This window comes from Mesoplodon mirus (genome assembly GCF_964341445.2).
Source record: "Mesoplodon mirus genome assembly, chromosome: 5".
Lineage (NCBI taxonomy): Eukaryota > Metazoa > Chordata > Mammalia > Artiodactyla > Ziphiidae > Mesoplodon > Mesoplodon mirus.
Window position 1 is genome coordinate 131,776,753 of NC_138980.1, and position 26,004 is coordinate 131,802,756.

Consider the following 26,004-nt stretch of genomic DNA (forward strand, 5'->3'; position numbering starts at 1 on the left):
CAAATGTACAATACAATATCCAAAGGGCAATCATGCAGCTGGTGGTGCTGAGAAATTCTTGTTCTTAAGATGATCATTTGGGGGCTTCCCTGGTGGTGCAGTGGTTGAGGGTACGCCTGCCGATGCAGGGGATGCGGGTTCATGCCCCGGTCTGGGAAGATCCCAAATGCTACGGAGCGGCTGGGCCCATGAGCCGTGGCCGCTGAGCCTGCGCGTCCGGAGCCTGTGCTCTGCGGCAGGGGAGTCCACGGCAGTGGGAGGCCCGCGTACCGCAAAAAAAAAAAAAAAAGACTATCATTTGGAACTTAACAGCAATTTAAAAAAACGAGCTTGTAAACATAATGTAAAAATTTTAATGATGATGATATTCTTAATGAATTCCTCTTCAAAAAAATATCTAGCTTAGGGGGCTTCCCTGGTGGCGTGGTGATTGAGAGTCCGCCTGCCGATGCAGGGGACATGGGTTCGTGCCCCGGTCTGGGAAGATCCCACATGCCGCGGAGTGGCTGGGCTCGTGAGCCATGGCTGCTGAGCCTGCGCGTCCGGAGCCTGTGCTCCGCAACGAGAGAGGCCACAACAGTGAGAGGACCCTGAACCACAAAAAAAAAAAAAAAAAAAAAAAATCTAGCTTATTTTTCTGAGTTCTCTTGGAGCAATGACTGAAGACAAAAAACTGCTTACATACTTCTTTCCTTTTTGATTTAGCGTCATACTACTTTGCATACAAAGCAAAAACACGATCCTGAGGTCTCATTACCAACTCGAAAATAATAGTTGTTTCACTCAATGTTTTCCTTTTAGCTATTAAGTAAAATTATAGAGAAGTACTTTATCACTGAGAAAATTCCTAAGCAATACTCCCATGGAGTTATTTTTGACTCACAAGTACTTTTCCTGATGCATTCTAGTCTGATGAAACTTTTTCCCTTATAATCTTTCAAAGTTTCTACTTCCTGTGCCTAAAAACTTTTAAATACCTTTTCTATGGGTTTCTCATTAATTTTACATTTTTACCCTCACTCCTTTCAGATGTTATCTGTTTAATTTTCCCTGTTAAAAATTTTCACATCTTGGGCTTCACTGGTGGCGCAGTGGTTGAGAGTCCGCCTGCCGATGCAGGGGACACGGGTTCGTGCCCCGGTCTGGGAAGATCTCACATGCCGTGGAGCGGCTGGGCCCGTGAGCCATGGCCGCTGAGCCTGTGCGTCCAGAGCCTGTGCTCCACAACGGGAGAGGCCACAAACAGTGAGAGGCCCACGTACCGCAAAAAAAAAAAAAAAAAAAAGTTCATATCTTGTCTCCCTAAAATATGTGTATACCTTTATCCAATTTTATACTTTACAAATGCAGAGAAATAAACACATTAATTTTCACATTTTGCTCTTGATCAAATGAAAAGACTTATGGATAGTGAGGTTGGTGAGAACTTACCACTTCTGTGAATTCATTACTTCCCAAATCCAGTCTTTCCAGCTGGGTCAGTCTATTCATGGTTCTATGCACAATGGATTAATAAAGAATTAAGTATACAAAAATATCAATTACATGGAATCTTTTAAAATTTATAGTGTAAAATATTCTTATGTATTATCTAATAACATACAGGCTTTCAAATGTTGATAAAATAAAAACAATAATTTTCTAAGAAAAAAGTCATTATTTAATTTCTAAATAAAATGAAATGTTATCAATTATTCTCTAATTTTGCCTTCTCATCAGGTTATTTCTATTCTTAAGAAGTAACTACAGTAAATTTAAACCCCCAGTCCAGAATACGAGTAACTGATTTTCCATTTTCTCCACAAAATAAATTTTCAAATAGTATAAATTAACTAATGATTAGATTGTTTGGCAGCTTCATATGAATTACCATTTTTCAAGACTGGTGATATATTTGTAAAACTTTAAGATAATTAACTGGAAATTAACATTCAAAATTCCAAGAACAGTAAATATTACACTGTTCCCCACATTTTCAAATTAAATTCAATACAATTCAAAATAAAGTTTTACATGAATCACAAATATAATTCGTAGACTGCATTTATTTTAAATTAAAGCTACAATATACCATTTTTAACTTCCAACTTAATACCAACATATCTCTGCAACTACAGAAACTTGAAGAATGTACAAACTGATTTCATGATGAAATAAACTAAGCTGTATTTTTATAGCTCCTTCAATGAAGGCACTTTTGAAACTAAACTAATTTCTAATTAATTCAAACACATATTTATATTCTTAAATTATTATTTTTAGAAAAACCTATTATTTAATAGGTTGAGGTGCTACCAGCTACCCAGATAAGGAACTATATTAATTTTTTTTCTAATTTTTAATTAAAAAAATTTTTTCTGGCAGTGCCGCATGGCTTGCGGAGTTCCCCAACCAGGGATTGAACCTGGGCCACAGCAGCGAAAGCACCAAATCCTAACCACTAGACCACCAGGGAACTCCCTAGGAACACATTAAATTTTTTTTAGGATATGACAAAATAATGGCAAAATACAATCATATTATCAATATATCAATATGTTAATTAGGAAATTAACACCATTAAAAACCAACCGACTCCTTAAATTATGACACAAGAACCCAGATTATTTTTATCTTCTCTTGAAATTCAACAAATTAATAATAATAAGTAAAATAAAACTTGATTAAATTTATCTGGCTTTTTAGTGAAAAAAAAATAAGAATACGTATCATAATTGTAATGTAATCATGTTACTGACCTACCATTAGAGAAAGCTAATTTTCCCTAACCCTTCCATTTAAAATATGCCATTCTATCAACACTAATTTAATTCATCTCCCAACACCAATTTTTCTCAAAGCTGCTTTATTTAACTCTGATTTACTGAGTGCCTATTCTCAGGTTCTATGAGGTACTATAATTCTACCTCCCTTACTCACATCTGTCTTTGTCCTGAAAACCTGTAAATTAGTTCCAATTTGCTTTATAACAAAGCGAAAAGGTGTCTCCAGGATCCTTCTCAAGAAAGACTAGATAATAACTCCTATGTCCATAATACTATACCAGGTTGATGTGTGAGAAAGGTAAAGAGGGCTGTGATGAGAGGGTAAGATTGAAAGAAGAAAACATGGTCTCATTTTTCTTAATTCAGTATTCTTATAATGACAAGATAACAGAAAATTCACATGCAGCAATTAAACACTTTATATCAACAAGGGTAAGTTATTTTTTAAAAAGGGTACAAAAAGAAAAGCAGTGCAGGGCTTCCCTGGTGGCACAGTAGTTGAGAGTCCGCCTGCCGATGGAAGGGACACGGGTTCGTGCCCGGGTCCCGGAAGATCCCACATGCCGCGGAGCGGCTGGGCCCGTGAGCCGTGGCCGCTGAGCCTGCGCGTCCGGAGACTGTGCTCCGCACCGGGAGAGGCCACAACAGTGAGAAGCCCGCGTACCGCAAAAAAAAAAAAGAAAAGCAGTACACTAGAAAATTCAATTACAAACAATATCGTTAGAAATTTAAGTTTTAAAACTGATTTAGGAAAATGTGAATGACACAGATATGTAATAAAAAAGAGGAAATACATTGTTAAATTCTAAAAGCATCTCCATCGCAACTTGCTGTAGCTAACATTGGCAACTTTGGTCCTACTCATACACCTCAAAAATCTAAGACACAAGATTTCATCTTTTCATTTTCATTTCATTTTTACATCTATTCATTTAAGATCCAGCTTCCTACTTCAAGGAGAAAGTGAATACAATATCCCTCAAATTTCATCCTGTTTGTCTCTAAAATTCCTTTGTATTTAACTCATTTTTACCTTCTCTTCTGTCTCAGAGGAAAAATATACATCCTTTGTGTTCTTTGTACTGTGCTCTCCAGTATTAAGACGGTATTAAATTCCATTTAACTGCGTATTTAAAACAGCTTTCCCACTGTTCTAATCTTGGATCATAAAAAGGTCCACTCATGGGCTTCCCTGGTGGCGCAGTGGTTGAGAGTCCGCCTGCCGATGCAGGGGACACGGGTTCGTGCCCCGGTCCGGGAGGATCCCACGTGCCGTGGAGCGGCTGGGCCCGTGAGCCATGGCTGCTGAGCCTGCGCGTCTGGAGCCTGTGCTCCGCAACGGGAGAGGCCACAACAGTGAGAAGCCCGCGTATCGCAAAAAAAAAAAAAAAAAAAAAAGGTCCACTCACATAACCTGAATGCACATGACTTTCCTAACACATAAAACTGTGGCCTCTTCAGTTTGTGAGGCCTCAAATATTTTAATCATGTCTTAAAAAGAAAGCAGTAAAGAATTATATTTGCAAATACACTGAGAGAGCCCAATCTGAAGTTAAATAAAGACTTAAAGTAGAAGGAGTTAAAATAAGTGAATTAACCTATGATATCAGAGACACCATATTAATTGTAGGCTTAGATGTTTCAGTAAACAATTTACACCTTGTTTATTCAAATCTCTTAGCAGTCAAGTTCTGAGCTAAGGAGTCATCAATGCCAATAACAAATCTGTAAAAATTTAAACCTTTTTGAATTTTAATATGGATAATTCCCACTTTATACTCACAACCATCACCATAAACTCTAATCAATCCAGTCTTTTGGGAATCAAAACCAGATATGCTCCTTGCCCTCAAAGCCTTACACTCATGGGGGGGTGGGGATAGGGAGGAGGAAGAACCAAGTACATGTGCCAATGGGAATATGCTGGCCAGGTAAGACAAGAGTAAAATGTATTTTAAAAATTAGGCTAATGCAGTAAATGTCATAACAGATATAAGTAAAATGCTATAGAAGTTGAGTAAACAGAACAACTAACTCCTGGAGAAATGAAGATGCTTCTATCAAGAGGTGACAACTCTTGACAAATAAACTACAACAGGAGTCTGAGAAGTTTTCTGTAAGGGTCAGATATTTTAGGCTTTGCATAAAGTCTCTGTCACAACTACTTGACTCTACCACTGTAGAGCAAAAGCAGCCACAGACAATATGTAAATGAATGAATGTGGTTCTGGTGAAACTATTTACAAAAAGTAGGCTCTGGGACAGATTTAACCAGTCTGTAGTTTGCCATTACCTAAACTGTAAAAATGCAGCAGTGAATCAGGGTGTTTTAAGACATTTCTTCAATAAATGGACATAGACCAGTGCATTTTGGGTTTGTTTATCTGTTTTAGTTTTATCTTATTTGCTCTTGGACTGCCATCTCCTCTTGATGTTAGCTTATCAGTAGGGGGCCCTCCATCCCATTTCCAATTTACAACAGACTAAAACCAAACAAGTTCTGAAAACTTAAGAGTTACCAGACTTTACATGAAGACCTTATGAATCTAATGAGTACTATGTAAGAGCTCTAGTGTAGGAACACGGATCTTAATTTGGGACTCAGGCGGGCTTTACATACTTATTATTCTGACTTTTGTCACACGAGACTGAGTTCCAGAAAGCTATGAAATCACTTAAATACCAACAGATATACAGATTTTTATATTGAACACCACTAATTCATATACAAAGACCACAAATGTCAGTCTTTTAAAATAATTTGCACTCACATTTTAGATATTAAAAAGTTAATATTTCTCTAAGGATTTAAGAATGTAAAATTCTAAACTAAATTTCACAAAGGATAGCACCTTTACTTACTTTGGCAACATTTTCAACTGGTTTTCTCTAAGTTCTAATATCTGGAGTTTAGTTAATCTGCAAAACAAATAAAATAAATCAAGCATGTATGATAAAGATAAAGAATTTAATTAACAAATTAATGCAATCCTCTAAAATTTTAAAGCAACCAATATTTATTGTGTAATTACAACATGCAGAATATTGTATTAAAAATTACACAGAAATATAAAGGAAGAAAAGACTATTTTGCTCCTCAGAATTAATGGGGGGGGGGATAAACACTTCTTGACGTATCCAAAGCACAAAATAACTGCCCCCTAATATCCATTCTAACAAACTTCATGCATTTTTCTGGAAAAACCTTCCCAGATTATTAGTCATTAGTAGATTAGAGAACAATAATTTAACTCTAGGGTTGAGCTCTGAGAGAGAAAAATAAAGAAACACAAGGGGACATGGAAAAGGAGAAAATCCTCTGGCACTTCAGTGATGCACATTCCAATAAAATTAGAGGATAAATGAGTAGATGAACTGGTCCAGAGGTGCTCACCAATGCTACAACAGCAATCATATTACAACATACAACTTATGAAGTCAGCAGGCTGTATACTTTAAACTTACACAGTGTTACATGTCAAATACATTTCAATTTTAAAAAGTGGTCCAAATACCAGATACAGAAGAGAAATCTGACAAGTACATGACATGCATATATGTATACACATACATATATGTGTGTATGTATGTAAGTATATAAAGCATTATAATGTGGTTCCCATAGGACAGTCACTGGGCTGCAACGACACCCAAAATTCTTTTTTCTTTTTTGAAATACAATTGACAAACAACATTGTTAGTTTCAGGTGTACAACATAATGATTCGATATTTGTATGTACAGTTGACCCTTGAACAACATAGGCATCAGAATTCCAATGGGACAGAGTAACCGCCTGAGCTAAAGCCGGCCCATAGCTGACCCTTGAACAACATGGGTTTGAACTGTGCGAATCCACTTATACACAGATTTTTTTCAACAGTAAATACTATGGTACCACATGATCTGTGGTTGGTTCAATCTGTGGATTTGGAACCTTGGATACTAAGGAACTACAGATATGGAGGGCCAACTATAAGTCATATGCGGATTTTTGACTGTGTGGAAGATCAGCACCCCTAATCCATGCATTGTTCCAGGGTCAACTATATTGTGAAATGGTCACCACAAAAAGTCTAGTTAACATCTGTCACTATACACAGTTACAAAAATTTTTTTTTCTTGAGATGAGAACTTTTAAGATCTATTCTCTTAGAAACTTTCAAATACCACACAATACAGTATGGTTAACTATAGTCACAATGCTGTACATTACATCCCCATGATTTGTTTATTTTATAACTGGAAGTTTGTACCTTTTGACCACCTTCACCCATTTTGCCCACCCCTGCCCCCTCACCTCTGGCAACCACCAATCTTTTCTCTGGTATCTATGAGCTTGGGGTTTTGGTGGGTTTTTTAAGATTTCACATACAAGTGAGATATGGTTTTTGTCTTCAAGACAAAAAGATGACTACCATATTTACATGTATTTGGATAGCATTTTCTCTAGCAATTAATCTAAACACAGTAATAATTTGATACCTATTGTTCATTTACTGATTCATTTTTCCATTAGAAAAATTATTCAGGGACTACAGTATGACAAGAATCGGTCTAAGTTCAAGCAGGGAGCAATGGGGTGGACCCCAGAAACACATTTTTCTTTTCTCCAGAACTTTGATTCCAGTGAAGACAGATAAACCAATAATTAGATGATTTTTAAAAATGTGTAAGTGCTAAGAATAAAGCATTTTATCTCAAATATGCAAAAATTATCCTGATTTAAATAAACTCCCTATTTTTACATACTTTAAAACCAAGTGTTAAATTACGTTTTTCTTTTAAATTTTCACTGCTTATTTCTACTTGGGAAAATAAATTCCAAGACAAAATAACAAGTTCTAAAGAAACTATAAAAACTACAATGCTTGGAAATAATTACAAAAGAAGAGCCTATGAAACTGTAATTAATAGTATTACTAAAGCAACTTGTAGTTTTGTAAACTTTACAAGAGCAAACAAGAGAAGGTTTTAGAAGAAACTGTAACTTACCTGCCAAAATTAGCTGGCAAGAACTCAAGGAAAGCGTCATTCAGATATAACTGGGTTAGGTTTAACAGCTGAGAAAATCCATCAGGAAGCCTATGTAAAATAAACCAGAGTTTAAATTTAATTCATATACAGAATTTTAGTCTCTTATTAAAATCTGTCTAAGAAACTGTCTAACCAACACATGTTCTTAACAGATAACAGTCACCTCTTCACTTTTATGAGTGATCCTCAAATTGAGATTTGCCTTTTATAATAACTTACCTGTTTCAATGTTTACACCTTCATCATTTTTTAAAAGGAAGTGAGGCAATATTTGTCCCAATAAGATAAAATCTGCACATAACAGTCAACCATGAATGAGCCACAACACACAGAAATGTATTCAGGCCATGACTATGATATATCAGCAGACACTCTTGAAATTCACCTTATCTAACACCAATCCAAAGGACTAGACAAAGAATTCTAAACTTTGACAGTATTGACTTTTGGGGCTGGATAATTCTGTGTTGTCAGGAGGCTGTCTTCTGCATTGTAGGATGTTTAACAGCAACCCTAGCCTCTGACCCACTAGAAGCCAGCAGCACTGTCCACCACCACAAGTTGTGAAAACCAAAAAATGTCTCTAGAATTTCCCAAATAGCCGTAAGAGCAAAACAGTCCCTATTTGAGAAACACTGGTTTAGATTATTTTCAATTTCAATATTTGGTCCCTAAATAATCAAATAAAGATTGTATAATTTTATAATTACCAAATGGAAAGAAATAATATTAAAAGCTGAATGACATTTAAGATAATTTAAAAACCTATAAGTAGCTTTACTTTTATTTCCTCTGGCTTACAAAAGAAATTACAAATCTAGAACTTGATGCTAGAGCAATATTTTCAGATGAAGGTAGAACATCATCTTTACATGTTTGTCCTTTACATGTTTGCCTATGTTTGGAAAAACTCGTTAAATACAATACTGTACTATGTGAAAGCTGGTTTCAACTTTCAACTTAGCTATACTAAGCTATGCTTCACACTATTCACCTTTTGCTTCATCATTACATTTTTGCAAAATTTAACAGCTTTGGTGCTAAGAAAGCATTCTGCTTAAAGCCATTACCATCATAAAAGAATATATGTGACCTCTGGTATATAGTATAACCAATCACATGGCTATTCCCTTTTTTTGTTGTTTTTACCTTTTTGACCTTTTGGTTTCTTTTATTCTTTTCAAAAGTCTGAGTATGCCACACACATTGGATTTGCAAGTGAAGACATTTTTATATTGTGCAAGTAACACTGAGCTAGGAGACCTGGATTCTAGTCTCATTTCTGACATTTACTATCTGTGAGACTTGGGGAAAAGCACTTGCCTTATCTGTATGGATGTCAAATATACCTCTGTAATATATGGAGTTAGAAAGAGTAATTAAAAGGCTCCTTTTTAATCTAACTAAAATTTTGTGCAGATTTCAGATTGGTATTAACTGTTCATTAAAATGTAGAAAGTAATATTCTACTATATCATACTTGCTTTATTCACAAAGGTAACTTTTAATTCAACAGAGAACTCACTTGGAAATAGGATTTACACTGGCCTCCACAATTGTCAAAACTTTACAGTTTTTTATATTTTCTGGAAACTCCTGTATTCCTAGAAAATGAACAAACAATCAATGATCAAGTGAAAAGAATCTATTACAAAGGAAAAAATCATAATGATATTAATAATTAATGTACACTTTTCAGATTCAAAATTTACCAACTGAGCAGATTCTTGATAAACTGACAACACCAACGTCAAACGAACAGAACCATCTGTACAACAATTTCTCTTCGCTCTTTTGCCTCTTTATGACTACTGCTAATTATCTTGTTTAGTTTTGCCTTCCTTTCCTTCTCCCAGCTCTTCTGAAAATCAGTGCCTTCTCTATGTGGTATTAAGGACACAAAATTCAGAACAATTAAGCATTCTTTGTTTTTTCATATAAAAAGAGGCATTAATTTTTTAAAAATTTTTATTGGAGTATAGTTGATTTACAATGTTGTGTCAGTTTCTGCTGTAGAGTAAAATAAGTCAGTGATACATATATATATATATATCTACTCTTTTTTAGATTCTTTTCCCATATAGGTCATTACAGAGTATTAAGAAGAGTTCCCTGTGCTATACAGTAGGTTCTTATTGGTTATCTATTTTTTATATAGTAGTGTGTATAAAAAAAGGCATTACTTCTTAATTGCTGGGCTCCAGACTGAGCTGGTCCCTAATACATACAGGTTAACAAAGCTGAAAGCAAAGCTGAAGACAGAAGAGGTAGAAAATATGTATCAGATATGCCAGTGGATATGCCTGACGCAGTTGTACACAAATACTTCTGTAAAATACAACACAAATGTGACAAGTCAAATTTTGGTAGAAGTTTCTTAGCACTTAATCTTATCTCTTCAACTTATCTTAGCAAAAATATAGCAACAATAATTTGTGAACTAGCAACAATCCATAGAGAAACTTTAAGTAGTACTGTTCTAATCTAGACTAGAGGAATACGAATTAATAACTTGAAAAAATATTCAAAAAATTCTGTGTTATAAGACTCACTCCTCCACTAACATAACATGTATATCAAAGGGGCTGACACTAAAGGATCATTTATAGCTCTTTCAACTTCATTGACGTATGATCCTAAGCAAGTTTACTACAGTGCCCAAGTATAGAATTTCAGATAATGAAAAATGAATGATACAAAATCATCAACTGGCAAGTATTACAGTAATAACTGATCAGTCAAAACTCATCAATGGATGCTAAAATTAGTGGGTTAAAGAATGAAGAAAACCAGTATGCATTTATATAGTCTCAAAGTTTCTCTCCCCAAAATACTTATTAATTTTAGGGGGGGGGGGAAAGTGAAGAAATCTCATAGGCACCACTTAAACTGTTTCAAAGTTAGCATCAGCAGTTAACAGCATCATCACGGGGCAACTAATCTTAAGACGCACTGAGAAGGGGTGCAGCATCTACTGTTGTGTTCCTGCCCCAAACACCCAACCTGAATTGAATCATAAGCAAACATCAAACAAATCCAAATTAAGGGAAATCCTATACACCTGGCCAGTAATCTTCAAAACTCTCCGGGTTTAAAAAGATAAAGACAAAGAAAAACTGAACAACTACCCAGGTAAGAGGAGATCAAAGAGAACTGACTGTGGTAAATATCCAAACCTACTTCACACACACACACACACACACACACACACACACACACACACACACACACACACACACAGGAAAAATCTGAGTAAGACTGGGGGGCTGTATTAATGTCAATATTATTACTATTCTATAATAACTGCAAACATTACCATTGGGGGAAACTAGGTGACAAATACAAGAGTACCACTCTGTAATGTTTCTTAAAACTGCATGTGAATCTACAATTATCTCAATAAAAATTTCAATTAAAAAAATCTGGGCTTAATGATTCCTTAAGGAAAGGTTTTATCATTGTTGTTTTATTAAAATTCAATTTCCCTAACAGTTTCAAGACGATTCTTTTTTTTTTTTTCAATTTTAGTTTAAGGAACTTTTGTTGGAATTTACAGAGTTCATGTAAAGCTTCAAATCAGAATATGTTAACACTGATGGATATCTAATGATATTAAGGAATTACTGTTAGCTGGTTCTCTTTTTTTAAGTGTGATAATAGAGAGTTTCATCTTAACATATTTATACATGAAAGAGGTTGTCTGATTTACCTTAAAATAATCAGAGGTGGCAAAACAGGAGGTATAAATGAAACTATAACATACTGATAAATTTTGAAGCTGGTTGGTAGGCACATCAGGTTTACTGTATTATTCTCTCTACTTAGATAACAAGATTAACAAAAAAAGGACTTTAAAACAGCTATTGTACTTAAAGGGAAAAAATGAACAAAACGGGGAGGAAAAGATTAAATGTAAGAAATAGAAACTTTACAAGTGATAAATACAATATGTGAATGAAAAATCCAAAGGACAGGATTAAAAGATTAGTCACTGTAGGAGAACATGTCAGAGAGACAGGAAGACATGGCAACAGAAAAGAGCCATTCTGAAACATAGAGGGGGAAAAAATATATGAAAACCCAGGGATACATGGGACAATGTAAAGCAGATTAACATATATTTACCTATCTTTAGAAGTTTGCTTATCAGGCACCACTAAGAGTACATGCTCTGTGAGGGGAGAATCTTTGCCTCTCTTGTTCACTACTGGAATAGGACATGGCACATAGTTATCAGTGTCACTAGATAACATCCAAATTCTTTCCCAGGGTGGTAATATCAATTTTCATACTACAGTACCTATTTATATTCTTGTTGACATTTGATGATGTCTTTACTTTTTGCTAGTATAAGGGGTTGAACCTCACCAGAAATAATAGAAATACTAATTAAAACTAGATATTTTCCTGGTATTTCCTAGAGATGCTGAACACATTTTCATGTGTTTAATGATCTATTTAAATTGAAGTACAGCTGATTCACAACATTATGTAAGTTGTAGGTGTACAGTATAGTGATTCAGTATTTTTTTACAGATTATACTCCATTAAAAGTTATTACACGGCAATGGTTATAATTCCCTGTGCTGTACAATATATCTTTGATGCTTATCTATTTTATACATAGTAGATCATATTTCCTAATCTCATGCCCCTATCTAGTCCCGCTCTCCTTCCTGGAGGAATCAAGCTCCCTGACTTCACACCATACTACAAAGCTACAGTAATCAAAACAGTATGGTACAGGCACAAAAACAGAAATATAGATCAAAGGAACAAGGTAGAAAGCCCAGAAATAAACCCACACACCTGTGGTCAATCAATCTACAACAAAAGAGGCAAGAATATACAATGGAGAAAAGACAGTCTCTTCAATAAGTGGTGCTGGGAAAACTAGACAGCTACATGTAAAAGAATAAAATTAGAACATTCTCTAACACCATACACAAAAACAAACTCAAAATGGATTAGAGACCTAAATGTAAGACCAGATGGTATAACAATCCTAGAGGAAGACATAGGCAGAAAACTCTTTGACATAAATCACAGTAATATCTTTTTTTTTTTTTTTTTGCAGTAAGCGGGCCTCTCACTGTTGTGGCCTCTCCCGCTGCGGAGCACAGGCTCCGGACGCGCAGGCTCAGTGGCCATGGCTCACAGGCCCAGCCGCTCCACGGCATGTGGGATCTTCCCGGACTGGGGCACGAACCCGTGTCCCCTGCATCGGCAAGCGGACTCTCAACCACTGCGCCACCAAGGAAGCCCAGTAATATCTTTTTGAATCCATCTCCTAGAGTAATGGAACTAAAACCAAAAATAAACAAATGGTGGGGCTTCCCTGGTGGCGCAGTGGTTGAGAGTCCGCCTGCCGATGCAGGGGACACAGGTTCGTGCCCCGGTCCGGGAAGATCCCACATGCTGCAGAGCTGCTAGGCCCATGAGCCATGGCCGCTGAGCCTGCGCGTCCAGAGCCTGTGCTCCGCAATGGGAGAGGCCACAGCAGTGAGAGGCCCACGCACCTCAAAAAAACAAACAAACAAACAAACAAACGGGACCTAATTAAACTTAAAAAGCTTTTCACAGCAAAGGGAACCATAAACAAAACAAAAAAGACAACCCACAGAATGGGAGAAAATATTTGCAAACAATACGACTGATAATGGGATTAATCTCCAAAATATATAAACAGCTCATACAGCTCAATATTAAAAAACAACAAACAATCCAATCAAAAAATGGGCAGAAGATCTAAACAGACATTTCTCCAAAGAAGACATACAGATGGCCAAAAGGCACATGAAAAGACTCAACATCGCTAATTATTAGAGAAATGCAAATCAAAACTACAATAAGGTATCACCTCATATGGGTCAGAATGGCCATCATGAAAAAGTCTACATAAAAATGCCAGAGAGGGTGTGGAGAAAAAGGAACCCTCCTCCACTGTTGGTGGGAATGTAAATTGGTACAGCCACTATGGAGAGCAGCACAGAGGTTCCTTAAAAAACTAAAAATAGAGTTACCATATGATCCTGCAATCCCACTCCTGGGCATATATCCAGAGAAAACTATAATTCAAAAGGATACATGCAACCCAATGTTCACTGCAGCACTATTTGCAATAGCCAAGAGATGGAAGCAACCTAAATGTCCATCGACAGAGGAATGGATAAAAATGTGGTACATATATACAATAGAATATTACTCAGCCATAGAAAAGAATGAAATAAGGCCATTTGCAGCAACATGGATGGACCTAGAGATTATCATACTAAATGAAGACAGATAGAAAAAGACAAATATCATATGATATTGCTTATATGTGGAATCTTTAAGAAAAAGAAAAAATATACAAATGAACTTATATTCAAAACAGAAATAGATTTTTTGTAATAAGCTACAAGGGAAAAAATCTGAAAAAGAATATGTATATATATATACACACACACACACACTTACATATAAACACACATACAAATGTATATGTATAACTGAATCACTTTGCTGTACAACTGAAACTAACACAACACTGTAAATCAACTATACTTGAACTTAAAAAATCTCTTAAAAAAGGGACTTCCCTGGTGGTCCAGTGGTTAAGACTCTGCGCTTCCACTGCAGGGGGCATGGGTTTGATCCCCGGTCGGAGAACTAAGATTGAGCTAAGATCCTGCATGCCGCATGTCACAGCAAAAAAAACACCAAAAAACTCTAGCTCCATCCACATTGCTGCAAATGTCAGAATGTCATTCCTTTTTACGGCTGATTAATATTTCATCATGCACACACACACACATATGTATAAAACACGTCTTCTCTATCCATCTGCTGATAGATGCATGCATTGCTTCCTACTGACCATTTTTCTTTCTTCTTCTTTGAGTTCTCTGTTCACTGCACATTTTTTATTGGATTCTTTTAATTACTGATTGTAAGCATTCTTTAGAAATACTAGTATATCAAATGTTTTCTCACAGCCTGTCATGAATTTTTACTTTATATTTTGTCATGTAGAAATTTCATTCCTTGGGCTTCCCTGGTGGCGCAGTGGTTGAGAGTCCGCCTGCTGATGCAGGGGACACGGGTTCGTGCCCCGGTCTGGGAAGATCCCACATGCCGCGGAGCGGCTGGGCCCGTGAGCCATGGCCGCTGAGTCTGCGCGTCCGGAGCCTGTGCTCCGCAACGGGAGAGGCCACAACAGTGAGAGGCCCACATACCACAAAAAAAAAAAAAAAAAAAAAAAAAAAAAAAATTCATTCCTTTACTGCTGTGCTTTTAATATTCGAATAAGACATCTTTCCTACTCCAAAGTCGTAAAAATATTTTTCTACATTTTCTAATAATTGTAATTTTTGTTTTTCATATTATTTAATCTGCAATTTATTTTAGTATATACTGTGAAGTAAGGCTCTCTTTGTTTTTTACTATTCCCCATATAAAAACACTGTGCCAACACTTATGAAATATTTGTTTTCCTTATTCCACTGATTTGTAGAGGCATTTCTGTGTGTCATATTCCATTTGTAGAGGAATTTTTGTGTGTCACATTCCACGGTTATGTTTCTGGGCAGTCTTTTCTGTTACCCTCTTCTACTGATCTATTCCATAGTTTTATGTCTCCCTGTTTAGATCATACTGTACATTTTTTTTTTTTTTTTTTTTGCGGTACACAGGCCTCTCACTGTTGTGGCCTCTCCCATTGCGGAGCACAGGCTCCGGACGCGCAGGCTCAGCGGCCATGGCTCACGGGCCCAGCCGCGCATGTGGGATCTTCCCAGACCAGGGCACGAACCCGTGTCCCCTGCATTGGCAGGCGGACTCTCAACCACTGCGCCACCAGGGAAGCCCATACTGCACATTTTCTGTTAAGTTTATTTCTAGATATATGTGATAGATGGATTACATTAATGACCACTCACTACTCCCTATCACCACTCTCTGAATGTGATGTACCAGCTCCTCCCAACAAAATGCGAAGTATAATTTCCCTAATCCTGATTCTGGGCTCAGCCATCTGTTTTGGTTTGGCCACTAATATGTTAACACAATTGATGAAATCAAGGGTTTAAAAAAGCCCTGCCTAATTTCCACTAGATCTCAGGTTCCCCTAACTGTCCTATGAGGACATGCCTGGGATGCCTGGGCTAGCCTGACAGAGGATGAGATCTACAGCAGAGCCACTCCTGTCATCCCAGCAGAGGATTTCCAACATTTTAATTTAAACAGTCTTTATCCATTTCTGTTATTAAAGTTTTATTACCCTTATAAACTGAGTCAAGTACTTTCCTCCCTTTCTAATCTCTAGAATAGATTTTATAAATTAAGGATTATCCCATTCCATGAAGGTTTGGTCCAACTTTTCCCTAAAATTAGGTCTAACCGTTTTTCTGACCACTAATTTGATTTAGTATTTTCAGTTTTCTATTTCTTCTTGAGTTGATTTTGGAAATTTTTCATTTCATGTAAGTTTTAAACTTTAGTGGCTTTATAGCATTCATTTTCTTTTGGGTGAGAAGTCAGTTTTAAATAAAATTATGGTAATAGGGATGTGAGAGATGTTGTTTTTTGGAGGGAATGAGGGATAGGAATTTTCTTAATGCTGAAATAAAAACTTGATAACCCTATTACAAGTCCCCAAAATGGAACAACTGATCTACAAAGCATTCCTTTACCAGCACATTTAACACTTCAAATATATATTTTAGGGCATTTATACAATGAATTACTTAATAGTATCTGTATGCTTCTTATATTACTGCTAATAGGTCTTATTTAGGCTGACTCAATTCTCTATTCTAAACACATGTAACTACTTAGTATACTGTACTTTTGTACAACTCGTTAAATTTGACTTACCCACTAATAATAACATTGATATTTTTTACACTAATTTTTCTTCTTTCTTTTCTCTCATTTATTTACATACAAAATATTTAGTGTTACTGAATCCTATACATTTAGGAGTTAAATTCTTATCAGTTCTTCAACTAACAAATAATTTGCCTCAAGTGATAATTCTACTGAGGATACATTAAAATAACTCTCCCAGGTGGCAAGGCCTAAGGAATATCTGGTAGCAGCAGGGCACCCATGGTAGATGTGGGAGACACTGAAGAATAGGGCAAAAAAAGGAAGGAGGTTTCAATAATTATGAAAAAGGTGCAATGAACTTTAAAAAAAATCACTATATTTAATTTCAAATGACATGTATTTCTCTTGAGTAAACACCAAGGAATGGAATTACCAAGTTCACTATATGTCTATTGATGTGTTGAATAACACTGATTTATTTTCAAATATCAAACGTGAATGCCCAGAATGAGTCCCACTTGGTTGTGGTGAATAATTCTTATCATATACTTAAAAAAAAAAAAAATTCCACATCTAGAGGGAAGGTGGGAGGAGGACATTCTACACTGTCCTCATTAGAGCCTGACTTCATTTTCATACTCAGCTTTACATATCATTTCATTGGTTTTTATTAAAGTCTATAATGTATCTTGAAATAGTCTATGTAAATGACATTATTCTAAGAGCTGTAATATTTTTAGTACATGATAAAGTCTATCTAAGGAGAAAAAGACCAAAGACTACAGTATGTTCTACTGACCTAAAATTTTATACAGATAATTTTAAGAGTTCTAGGACTTCCCTGGTGGCACAGTGGGTTAAGAATCCGCCTGCCAATGCAGGGGACACGGGTTCGAGCCCTGGTCTGGGAAGATCCCACATGCCATGGAGCAACTAAGCCTGTGCACCACAACTACTGAGCCTGAGCTCTAGAGCCTGAGAGCCACAACTACTGAAACCTGCGCGCCTGGAGCCCATGTTCCGCAACAAGAGAAACCACCGCAGTGAGAAGCCTGGGCCCGCAACGAAGAGTAGTGCCCGCTCGCCACAACCAGAGAAAAGCCCACGTGCAGCAACGAAGACCCAACACAGCCAAAAATAAATAAATAAATTAATTAAAAAAAAAAAAAAAAAAAAGAGTTCTATGTTAGACTTCTGCAATTTAAATTTTTAATGGACAGTAATGCTTATATCATCTTCCACATATACTTCATATTTTTCAAATTTTAAAGTACTTTATTTCATAGCATGTGGTTTATAAAAATTAACCAATCAGTATCTATGAAATAGTAACTCTAATTTCAGATACATGGTAGTAATTTTTTCCTAAGCAAGTAGTTTTGAAGTACTCACTGGTTTCCTGCTTTTACAAATTGCTAGCAAGGTATTCACTGTGATTTCAATTCTTATCATATATATGTTCAGGTTCCAAGTCTGTATCTCCGGTTCCCTCCTCTCTCCTTAACTCCAAATAAGAATTTTCAAATGTCCTTTAGGGTACTGGTTAGGTACCTTAAATAAAACATGTCTCGAACTGAAATTACTTATTCTCTATATTATTCAGCAAATATGTACCCATGCTATGGTCTGTAGATACTGAGACAGAGTTCCTTTTCTTGAAAGCTAAAATGTAGCAAGAAAAATAAATATTTTCATTCTATTGGCTTCCTTCCTTCCTCAGTAGTGTTCCTTCTCAGTATCTTTTGTACCTTTCTCTCCTTCCTCCAGATCTCTTAATGTTGGGTTGCCACCAGGGCTCGTTCTTTAGTCCTCTTTCATATTCATGGCCTTGTGGACTGTATCTAATCTCAGGCTGTATATACCATCTACATGCTGGCAATTCTCAAATATGTATAGCTAGCACATTTCCCTTTCGACTGAACTCCAAATCCCTATGAACATCTGGATATCTTATCTTAAATGTAACATGTCCAAAAATGAGCCCCTGATTTTTTTCCACTAAAAATTACGAGTCCCAGATATGTCCCCATCTCAGCTGGCAGCACTCTATCCTTCCACATGCACAGACCAATACCACTGAGATCATTCTTGACTCTTATCTCACATCCCACATCCAAACCATCATGAAATCTTGTTGACTCAACCTTCAAATGTATCTAGAGTCTGTCTACATCTTACTACTTCCACCCCTATCACTAGAGGCGACTGAAATAGCACCTAAACTGGTTACTTTTCACCCTTGTACCATACTGTTTCTACACATAACCAGAGTAAACCTTTAAAATGCAAGTCATTTCATGCTCTGAATGACCTGACTCAGACTCTTCCAAATGATTCCATTTCACTGAGAGTAAATGTCAAAGTATGTACAAATGCCTACCAGGCTCTACATTATCTGCTGCTCCAAATCCCTACCTTTCTGACCTCTATTCCTATCACACTCCCATCTTGCTCACTGTATTTTAGCTACCATAGCTTTCTGTTTCTCATACATGTTATGGATACTCACACCTTATAAACTTTACACTGGCTGTTTCTTCTTTCTGGTACATTCTTACCTTAGAAATCTACATGGCTAACTTCCTCACTTCCTCAAGTCCTTGCTCAAGCCACTTTCTCAATGAGGCCTACCCTCAATGCTTGTTAGCTTGTCTCCAAAGAGAACTCTTTTTATCCTCGTACATGAAGTATGCAGAACCTGAATTTTATCATGAGCTACTTCTTAATTCTCTAACAATTTCAGCTACCTGTTCCTTTTTCATTCTCCCTTAACTTCAATAGTGTTCCTTCTTTGTCATATACTCTTTTTATCTTATAAAAAAAGAATCTGACTCCTGCTAAAACTCAATAAAATGAAGATACTATAAAACATGGCTATCCTTCTCATATTAATCTATTTTGGTTACAGAAGAGTTCTCCCTTTACTGCTGAGAAAGAGAAAATACCTCCTGAAATCTAGGAACTGGTCTTGCACTATGAGCTAGTCTTTGTCTTACTATGAACAAGCTGCATTCAAAGGGAGGCCTTGGCATTTTCCTGTTGAACTAAGCAATTTCACTGAATACCAATATTAGACAAGGCCATTCTTTAACCATGACAGATCAAGACAAAAGCAAATTTGTAATCATGTATTGACAAAGATAAAATATGAACCTTGTCCAAGCCACCCCTTATCCTAATGAGTGACAGCTGCTTTTTTACTGATTATAGTTTTAGCCTTGCTCTAATCTGCCCTCCCTATAGATGAGATTTATTAATATTCTCAATCACAGAATTACTCCTACTTCTTGACAGCATTCCATCCATAGCAAACCCTCATATTCTTAAACCTTCTTCCAATCACCAAGTAGAAGCCCAAATCCTATAATAAGTCTTTTAGCACCCCCTGAGACTCCCCTTCCATCCCCATGGCTCAATCACATGTAATCCTCGTGATCACTGTTTGGAGGGCATCAACACTCCTCCAATGCCCTAAATGTACAATATAAGTTAATAGTGGCTCCTTACTTAGTGGTTTCTGTATTTTAAAAGCTAAGGTAATTAAATAGTACAGAATGTAACACTGAGTTCCAGTCAAAACAGGCTAAAGGAGAAACTGCAAACTCAGATGATTAGGAGAAACTGCAAACGCAGATGATTATATTGGCTAGGGGATAACAGGTGTATGGTTTGGATCAGTTATAACACAGTGAATGGTAAGGCCTATGGCAAGGCACAGTGACTGCACACCCCACTTAGAGTCTACATTAACAACACACTTAGCAGTGACCAGTGATTACCAGCCTACATTTTTTAAGTTCCATGTCAGTTTAACACATGGTTTTTCTTCTTTCATTATCTTAAATAAGCTGATTTATTAAAACAGCTGAACTTAAACATTAACTATTAAACAAATTAGCAATTTTAGAAATTTTAAAACACAGAGAAAAATAGTGACCTCCCCAGCAATCTATAATTTCCCTTGTAATCAATATAACTTCTTTGAACTTAAAGTGAAGAGGCTTTTCCAACATTTTGTCCCCAATCATCAGATTTTCTCAGGTTCAAGGAACTGCTTTCTGTACTGACCCACAAACTTTCAACCCATTTTTTCTGGACTTTTGGACTCGATTTTTAAAAAAAGGCCTAATTAACCTCTCTAGCATTCCCATATCAGAAAAAAAGATCTGAGCTAATCTTTCTGGTTTCTTTGCCTTACAATTCCTAGCTTTTAATCAGTGTGCTTATATAGAGAGAATTAACAACTAGAGAGTCTTCATTTCTTTTCTCTCTCCTCTCCATCAGTTTTCTCTATCAACCCCTTTGGCAAATTGTTTTAATCATCATCCCTATTGGTCTTCTCAAGAAGACAGGCCATTTGAACACAACGGCTGATAATTTCTCTAACACCAGTTGCTATCTGCAATGGCTTGGAATAGCACCTTGGTGAGCTTTTCATTTCTTTAAAAAGCTAACAACAAATCAAAACCTTAGGCATGAAAGGAAAGAGCAAATTAAGACTCATAAATTAACACTCTAGTTTTATCATAGAATATAAATGATAAAAAAAGAATTCCATACAAAATGAAGACAAATATTAATACCTCAAATTTATATACATCCTATACACAGACTAGTCCACAATTTAGTCGCCAGTCTCATGAGGCAAGACGGGAAGTGGTAATATTGATAATATTATGTATAGTCTAACCGAGAATGAGATTAATTCCCCAATATAACAACAGGGCAAATAAACAGAGAAGCATCGATTAGAGTATATTATTAGATTGAACTGATAAAAACACCTAAAAGGAAAAAATAGTAGAGTTTGGATACAAGATTAAAGCATCTTATGCAAGATTTAACATGATGAGATGTTGTAATAGAGAAAAAATTTAGGAGTAGTTCAATTTTCTCATTCAGAATATAAGATGAAACTCCCATCCATCTCTAATATAGTGGTCATCTTAATACTAAATGTAATTTTTTTTTTTTTTTTTTTTTTTTTTTTGCGGTACGCGGGCCTCTCACTGTTGTGGCCTTTCCCGTTGCGAGCACAGGCTCCCGACGCGCAGGCTCAGCGGCCATGGCTCACGGGCCCAGCTCCTCCGCGGCATGTGGGATCTTCCCGTACCAGGGCACGAACCCGTGTCCCCTGCATCGGCAGGCGGACTCTCAACCACTGCGCCACCAGGGAAGCCCCTAAATGTAATTTTAATACTTCCAAAATCTGATAAACACTACTTTCATTTAGTGTGCTATCCTTTAAGCAAATTGTTACTTAATCAAATATGCAACTAGCAAAATTCAAATTTCTCATAACCAACCACATCAACTATAATATGCATGATATTTTCTTGTTTTCAGTAACGTGGCTGGAGTTCCCTGGTGGCCTAGAGGTTAGAATTCCAGGCTTTCATTGCCATGGCCTGGGCTGAATCTCTGGTCGGGGAACTGAGACCCCACAAGCCACAAGACACAGCCAATAAATAAATAACATAGACTTGTATAAACATACACTTTAGGGTTACATATTACAAGTTAATTAAAATAATCTAAACTCTCTAAAAGTAAAGTGGGTTAATTACATCAGTTGTAATGATGACTATCAGATTAGGAATTAGGAATACAATAATTTTTATCAGTCAAGGTAATGGTTCCAACATTATCATAGTTTCTTGTCTCTCCTCACTAGCTTTTTTTACCATCAATGAAATGCGGTTGCATTTAGACATCAGTTTAAGACCAAAAAGAGAAAAAAAAAAAACAAGTAAAAGGGACCGATTTTGCCATTTAAAAAACAGATGAGATCACACAGAAAGAGAAGAAAAGAACAGATAAATCAACTTAATTTTTAATGAAAATAAATTGTAAGGTTTTGTTGGCAACAATTACTAAAGCCATTCTCTTTCAGGGCAGAATATTTAAGTGCTTATCCTAAATCTTTTGGTCACATAGAAATTATCTCCAGCTCCTCAAAAACACAAGCTGACACAATTGTACAAAGCAGGTTTTCAATATAAGCAAGAAGGAACTGTTGAAACTAGAATGAAAAAAAAGAGAAACACTACAGTTCAATAGGTTGTCTTAACTCAAACACATTATTCTTCAAGAAGTTGCATGAAAGTCTAAGATATTAATTTAATGATGCTGCAGGGCCATAATTGCACCATTCTCAATTTAGAGTAATAAGTCTGGAGTTAGTGCATTTTCAGGAGGATATATGTAAGCGTGTTCATTATTGAGCCAAGTAATAGTTTCATATCATGAAGACTAGTTACATGGGTTACTAGCCTCTCCCAGGTGCATAGAGTTTTATCAATAACACCCAGATTATTTCAGGTCTCTTTCCTTACACCTTAACATCTCTCATTTTAAAAGACCAAAAAGTAGAAAAGATACCCCTTTAGAGTGGAAGGTTACACTTGATGACTTGTAATGTCACAACAGTTCCGAAGTTCTATAACGCTACTTAACTGTCAGCATATGCAGAGCACAATGTAATGGATCAAGTTCATTTACTCTGGAATTTATCAAGCAATACTTGCCACTCTATTAAGTACAAGGAATGGAAACAAATTTCAAACTGTCCTTAAAGAGAAGTTTCAAGCTGAGGAAATTTATTCAACCTAAAATAAAATCATGAGAAGAAAACTCACACAAATTAAAAACCAACTGACCCGAACTCTACAAAAATGACAATATCACAAAAACATGGGCAAACTGTTCCTGGTTTTGAAAGATCAAAGAGACACAACTGAATGCTATATGTGATCTTTAACTTGAAGGTGGGGGTAGGGTAAGCAAATAGCTAAAAAGGGCATTGTTAGGCAACAGGGAAAATGTGATGTCAAATTTCTTGAGCGTGATAATGATATTGTGGTTATGTATAAGGATTTCCTTGCTCTTGGGAAATGCTTATTCCAATATTATTCCAATATATTGGAATATATGCTTATTCTAAAATTTTCAAGTGTCTACTTCTCTCTCCCTCCAAGGTAAGCACTTAACATTTTGGAATATATCTTCCATACTTTCTTCAATGTTTATCAAACTAAACAAACAAAACCAAGACTGTGTGCCCCAGGAGAACAGTGACCATGTGCTTTTACTTTTCATCATTAATTGTAATCCAACTCCTAATAAAGTATTTGGCACAGAGTGGTCTCTCAATAAATATTTGTTGATGTTCAATTCGTTTATGTTGCACAACTTTTTTTTTTAACCTTTACCACTACACTGTGAATATTTTATGTCAGTATTGATGGAGGTACATTACACTCCACTCTTATGGATGCATTAAATTATGTAAGCAACAACAGACATTACAGTTAGTTGTTACTAGTTTCTCACCATCACAAACAGGGCTGTAAATATCTATTAAAAAAGATATAAGGATATATAAATATGTACATGCATTTACCCACAGCATTTTAATTAAACAGTCATTTAAAATTGTTTATACTTACTCTCTGCCTTTAAGTTCTCATAGATCATTTATATATATATGAAAGCTAATTATGATAGTGCATTATAATCTGACTTTTTAATTCTCTTTTTATTTGCTAAAACACAATAGAAATTTTAATAATATAACATGTTCCCAAGTACAAAAAGTTAGGGGGAAAAAAATCTTACCATTCTTGCTGACATCCAGTTCCCTGAGATTAATGAGATTTGCAATAGATGCTGGTAATGTTGTTAAATCATTATCTGGCAAACTCAGTTTGTGTAGAGACTGACAGTTAAAAAGTTGCTGTTGAAACAAGGTAGAGAAGGATTTTGATTATTCCGTAAGTTTCCTTAAATATTTCATTTATTAACCTTTACACAAACAAATATTATTAATGTCATTAAAACTGAATGAGTTATACCTACACAAATAACAGGGAAGATCTCTTATTATTTTATGCTATTATGGATCTGAACACAATGGGACTACTCAGAATGATTTATATCCTCACACTTCTGCCCTGGGTGAAATGTACTTATTGAAAATAAGTATATGGTGTATTTTCCGCTAAGGTCATAAAAAATAAGCGGCTGTTAAATACGGTAAACTTTGGATCTTGTAATCCAAGCATCCTTATTCCAAAATGAAAGTTTATATAAATTAAATTCAAATATGTACAACTGATTTTAAATGACTTAAAATATAGAATTCTGATTTGGGAGCACAAAATAAATAAGGGAGCAAATATACTGTTATGCTAAAATCACAATAATGAAATGTGACCAAAATATATTTAACCAAAAGCAGTAAGTAAATGGGCTACTTCTAAGCCCCATACCAAAAAACTGTACAGAGCATAGAGGATTTTTAGGGCACTGAAAAGACTCTGTTTGACAGCATAATGATGAATACGTATCGTTATATATTTGTCCAAACCCACAGAATGCACAACAACAAGAGCAAATCATAATGTAAACTATGAACTTTGGGTGATTATGATTTTTCAACATAGGTTCATCAGTTTTAACTACTCTGGTGGTTTAACCACTCTGGTACCACTCTGGTGGGGGATGCTGATAAGGGTGGAGGCCATCCATGTGTGGGGATATCTCTATACCTTCCTCTTAATTTTGCTGTGAATCTAAAATTATTCCAAAAAAGAAGAGTCTTTAGAAAAAAACAAAACTGTGCACAGGATGGTGCTGAATAAGTCCTATTTAAGAAGAGCACTCTTCCAAAAATGGAAAATTGCTAGGCATGATAAGTGATTCAGTTATTTTCACTATCATAGCAAGCGTCTCTCTTTTCAACACAGTCCCGAGACTGAGACCCCTTGCTGGTGGTGATTAGAAAAAGGGACTAATTTTAGTCTTCCATTTTCTCTAGGAGAACTAGCTAAGGAAGATAAATTACTTGCTGAAAAACAATATACAAGGGAACAGTCAATTACAAAGCACCCTATTACAACTTAGGGGAGAAATTCATGAACATGCAACCCACAACCTTTAATATTTTATCCACATCTATATACAGATTTCTTTGTAAGACAATCTTGGATAGCACTGCTTTCAAAATGATTTTACTACTGGCCATCCAGAGAAAACCTTTTTCAGAACACTGCTGCCATCCAGTATGTATATATACACACACACAAATCTAAAACAAATACTTTAAGTTACAATAGATACATGCAATCCTCTTTATTTTCTACTCTATGACAGTTAAGGTTGCCAGATAAAATACAAAGATTCCTGATTAAACTTGGATTTCAGATAAACAATAATTTTTTAGTTAAAGTATGTTCTATATACTGCATGAGATACACCTATACTAAAAAATTATTCACTGTTTATCTGAAAAGTGTAATTTAATTGGGTATCCTGTATTTTTTATTTTCTAAATCTGCCAGTCCAAATAATAGTTCATTATTTGGAAATGCCCCATATATTAAATTGATTTT

At 35.9% G+C, this 26,004-nt stretch overlaps 1 protein-coding gene across 8 annotated transcripts in view; it reads right to left on the bottom strand.

The window, feature by feature from the left end:
* ERBIN (erbb2 interacting protein) overlaps positions 1 to 26,004 on the bottom strand; it is a 113,494-nt gene that overhangs the window by 46,223 nt on the left and 41,267 nt on the right. For all 8 annotated transcript variants that reach the window (XM_082621628.1, XM_082621625.1, XM_082621630.1 and 5 more), the window contains 5 exons: positions 24,230 to 24,347; positions 9,327 to 9,405; positions 7,760 to 7,849; positions 5,628 to 5,684; positions 1,432 to 1,495 (listed from right to left, as the gene is read on the bottom strand). In XM_082621628.1, coding sequence (XP_082477754.1) covers positions 1,432 to 1,495; positions 5,628 to 5,684; positions 7,760 to 7,849; positions 9,327 to 9,405; positions 24,230 to 24,347 — 408 coding nt within the window. The remainder of the gene's footprint in view (positions 1 to 1,431; positions 1,496 to 5,627; positions 5,685 to 7,759; positions 7,850 to 9,326; positions 9,406 to 24,229; positions 24,348 to 26,004) is intronic.